Consider the following 4,279-nt stretch of genomic DNA (forward strand, 5'->3'; position numbering starts at 1 on the left):
TGACTCAGCTCTTAGGAATTTGTAGAAACTTAACTTCCTGGGACCTTGAAACTAATTCTTGCTTCTGCTTCTGTAAAAGCCCACACCTGCCTTCTCCAGCTTGATTCAAACTGACCAATGAGAAGAGTACCCATGGACCAGGAACCCTTGGCTAAAGATAAAAGGGAAAAGACAGAGCCAGTTGGGGAGTGCAGCCATTTTTGGACTTTAGTCTGCCATGGCTCCGATGGCTGAAATAAAGCCTTTCCTCTTTTAAACATGGTTGTTTGGGTGCTCTTTGTCTCCATCAGGCCTCATTTTCCTGCAACATTTCAATGAACTACAGAATAATGCCTGAGCTAGAGCCACTCCTATGTGAGATGGAGAAAGGCTGAATTATACAGGAACAATTGAAAAGTCTACAGCCATCTGTTTAAATTGTTAACCCAACAGATTGTGCTTCTATCATTTTTGATACTGAGAGCACAGATAGTGAAAATGAGATGGAGTCAGGCAGGGTAGGTCCAACATGACACAGCTGGTCTGGTCAGTTTACGTCCTAAGGGACCTTTGCCTCATGTCTCCCATCCTTGTTGTTTTGTTAACTCAGTTTTTACATAAAAGTGTGTATCTTAAGTTTTTGGGGCAATTGATTTAGGAGATTAATTTGGGTCATGGGTAGTATCAATTACTGTTTATTACGGAACATGGGTTATGGCAATTACTGTTGTTTAAAATAAGTATTATTATTTAAAATAAGAGTTAATGTGGTCTTTGCTTTGAACCTTTATGTATAAGCTATTATTTTGGAAATGGAAGAACAGAACAGTCTTGGAGAGGCTACTGTCACTGTTCTCCAGAATGCTGGCCTTCTGACAGTTTGGTGGACCTATCTGGGTCTCTGCATATTGGCTGACAGTGACAGGTGGCCAAACCTTCTTTGTCTGGTAAATTTCCATGTAATTTGTTTTCATGACAGTGTAACCAATTAGACTTAGGATGGCAGGACTTACCTGTTACTGAATCATTTATTACTCCATACCTCATTGAAGAGCACTTCCTAAACTTTCCAGACCTTTTAACAAAGAGAGCCTCCATTTGTGCTCTGCAGACAAAGGATTCCTTTGTTGGGTACATGTTAGCATATTAAAGGCACCAGCAATACAGAAACTAGAGCAGTTTTGTTCTTAGGAGGCTGTTTTCTTCTGCACATCTACCCAGTAACATCTTCTGAAAGATTTTTCTTCCAACATAAGTTTGGGGAAGCACTGGACTAGAGCACAGAGGCCCTGAAGGCTTCTGAAATTTCTCCCATTCTGCCATCAGGACACAACTCAGATTTGCCACTGTCTGCCTGGACCATCTTTGGTTAACTCTTGCTGGGCCTTCCTCATTCAGGTCAGATGGCACTTCCTCCTAGTGCACACGAGCACGTTCTCTCACTTCTGTGGCATGTGATTTTATGTGATTCCCCAGCATCCTGCTCATAATAGCTCTGTGTTTTCTGTTGGTTGATAGAAAATTCAGCCCAGACTGACTAGAGCCAAAATTCATAGGCCAGTCACTGGAGGCTCGCTGAAGCTGCAGCTGCCTCACCTCCTCCCAGGTTCAAGTGCAGCAGGAAACCAGGTTACCTTGAGCCAATCACTGTGGCTGAGGAAATGAGTGCAGTACCATCAAAACCTGTGGCCTAGGCTCAGCGCCTGTGGCTCAATTGGCTAAGGCGTCAGCCACATACACCTAAGGTGGCGGGTTTGAATCCAGTCCGGGCCGCCAAACAACAATGATGGCTGCAACCAAAAAATAGCCGGGTGTTGTGGCAGGTGCCTGTGGTCCCAGCTACTTGGGAGGCTGAGGCAGGAGACTCACTTGAGCCCAGGAGTTGGAGGTTGCTGTGAGCTGTAATGCCACGGCACTCTACCCAGGGGGACAGCTTGAGGCTGTCTCAAAAAACAAACAAACAACAACAAACAAAAACCTGTGGCCTAGACCACAGTGGAAGCACATGTAGTGACAATAAGATGGAGTCTGTCATGCTAGGGTGGACAGGGCACAGCTGGTTTGGTCCATTTAGGTCCTAAGTGACCTTTACTTCCTGTCTCCCATTCTTACTGTTTTGTAAATTTAGCTCCCACCCTAAAGAAGCCTATTTTGAATAGTTTAGGAAGATTGATTCAGAAGATTAACTTTTAAATTAGAAATTTTGGTGGGGTCTTGGGTTATGTTGATTATTGTTGTTTAAGATGAAGATTAACATGGTTTTTACTTTGAACTTTCATGTATAAAACTGTGATTTTGGAAACGGAAGAACAGAACGGTCTTGAGAGGCTACTCTCACTGTTCTCCAGAATCACCGGCTTTCTTTCTTTTTTTTTAATAGCACAACTTATATATTTCAAATGGACAAAAAATTAGTATCATTTACAGTATCTTAAGATAAATTGACTTTGAATGGGAGCTTCTTTTCCAGTACTTTGAAGTCTACAAGACGTATCTAGAAAATTTACTACTGTGGAAAATGAAGAATGCTTAAATTGAATGGGGGGGAGGGGAAGGGCCTGTGGTTTTCCTTTTGATTAATTGCTGTAACACTGTCCTGCAGGTGGCTGAGGGAGTTTCATATTTTCTTTAGACATCATTAGGTACTGAAGCTCTTGCAGGACAACTTTGATGCTATATGAATTTTGCCATTTTGCTAGCACTGATATGGCTCTTGGGTCCACCACTCCATTAGAACTATTAACTCCATTCATATTAATTTTTGTTACAAATCTTACAAAGGGGGGTGCTTCTGGGTATTTAGGTCCACATTCTATTTTAAGGCTGTATATTCGGTTTTCATAAATTGTTCTTGGAGGCCCAATTATCATCCCTGTCCATCTTGTAAGTGTCATGTCTTCGTCATCTTCTAGACCCCAGCTAACTGTGCCATCTCCCATTCCTGTCTGACCTTCTTCAAGTTCTTCCGACAGATGGAAATTGCCAGGGACTTTTACTCCCCAGCCCATGGTGGCTGCCATCTTGTGTTGCTGTCACTCCAATCATGGGCTTTCTGACAAAGTTTGATGGGCCTGTCCCCATCTCTGACAGTGACTGGCGGCCGGATCCTCTTTGTCCATTAACACCAGAAGCAGGCTGCAAGTGGCAGCAATAACCCCTCTGCTGGGGGAATACAATGGGCCTGTTGATCTCAGGGAGTAAGAGCTGCAGATCCTCTGGGGAAGTTTTCCTCACTCTGGTGGAACATTTCTGCTTTGGTTTTGCCACCTGAATTTGAAAACATTTTGTGTTTGGTAGAGAAAGGTCTTCCACTACAGAACTAGATGCCAGATCCTGCTGGGCAGAGTTTGGCAGAGTGAGGTTGGAAAGCTGGTGTTGGATGAGTTCATAGCCCCCTGAGATCCTACAGTGGTTCCTCAGGACAAAATCCAAACTCTGTAAGGACCACGGTGGCCTCTCTGTGACCTCCAGCCCAGGCTCAGGGCTCAGCTCTTCCTGATTGCATGTTGCTCTCCAACACCTCATTGGCTCCCATTCCCCTGCGACCCACGCCTTGCTCATGCTCTTCCCTGGCCTAAGGCCTCCTGTTGGTCTGATTAACTGTCATCTGGTCCCGTAAGCCTCTTCCAAGAAGCGTTCCCTGATCCCTCTGCCTACTGAGGAAGGGGTCCTCCCATAACACATCATGTGCATCTTTATTTGTCTGAGTGAACTGCAGGTAGGACCTGTCATTTCCCGCAGGAGCCTGGCATGCTGTAGAGCTCTAACACAAGTTTTGAATGGCAATGATTGAATGAATGACACCCAGCTGAATATTTACTTCTGGCACCTTAACCTCCTCTGAACCTTTTCCCTTCTGTGTGTTTGTGCCATGTTTTCACTGTTTATTCATTTCTTTCCTTCCCTTCACTGACCCTCTCCTCCCTCCCTCCCTTCCTTCCTTTTTCCCTCCCTTATTCCCACCTGCCATTAACACTTTCCACCAGCAACACTTCCTATAAATTCAGCCTTACTTAGTATAAATGACTAATGTGATAGAACATGTCTCCACCCACCACCAACACCAGTGAGGACTTTTTAAAAACACAATACACAGTCTTAACACTAAAGGAATAAAACTATAATACTGGAGTTCAGCTGTATCAGATTGGCTGGATCCATGCAGCCTCGCTGGTCCCTCCTTTGCTTGCTCACTGGGCTTCTCTGCTGCTGGAGGATAGGGCAAAAGGTTGCAAGGGTCAGAGGAGGTGCTGTCGCACAGCAGAGAAGCAGTGAATATGGAGAGTGCCATATGCCATAG

At 44.5% G+C, this 4,279-nt stretch overlaps 1 protein-coding gene across 2 annotated transcripts; it reads right to left on the reverse strand.

The window, feature by feature from the left end:
- Positions 1-2,355: 2,355 nt before the first annotated feature.
- Positions 2,356-3,003, reverse strand: LOC100956330 (ubiquitin-conjugating enzyme E2 variant 1-like). 2 transcript variants are annotated; one of them, XM_012809945.2, is made up of 2 exons: positions 2,830-2,999; positions 2,508-2,703 (listed from the first exon to the last, which is right to left on the reverse strand). In XM_012809945.2, the coding sequence occupies exons 1-2, from the start codon at positions 2,997-2,999 to the stop codon at positions 2,556-2,558; spliced, it is 318 nt and encodes a 105-aa protein (XP_012665399.1). In that variant the 3' UTR covers positions 2,508-2,555. The 2 variants fall into 2 exon arrangements, with proteins under 2 accessions (XP_003782476.1, XP_012665399.1); XM_003782428.2 differs by having other exon boundaries at positions 2,356-3,003.
- Positions 3,004-4,279: the final 1,276 nt, after the last annotated feature.

Source organism: Otolemur garnettii, unplaced genomic scaffold (assembly GCF_000181295.1).
Source record: "Otolemur garnettii isolate 467f Iridium unplaced genomic scaffold, OtoGar3 scaffold00004, whole genome shotgun sequence".
In the NCBI taxonomy this organism is placed as follows: Eukaryota; Metazoa; Chordata; class Mammalia; order Primates; family Galagidae; genus Otolemur; species Otolemur garnettii.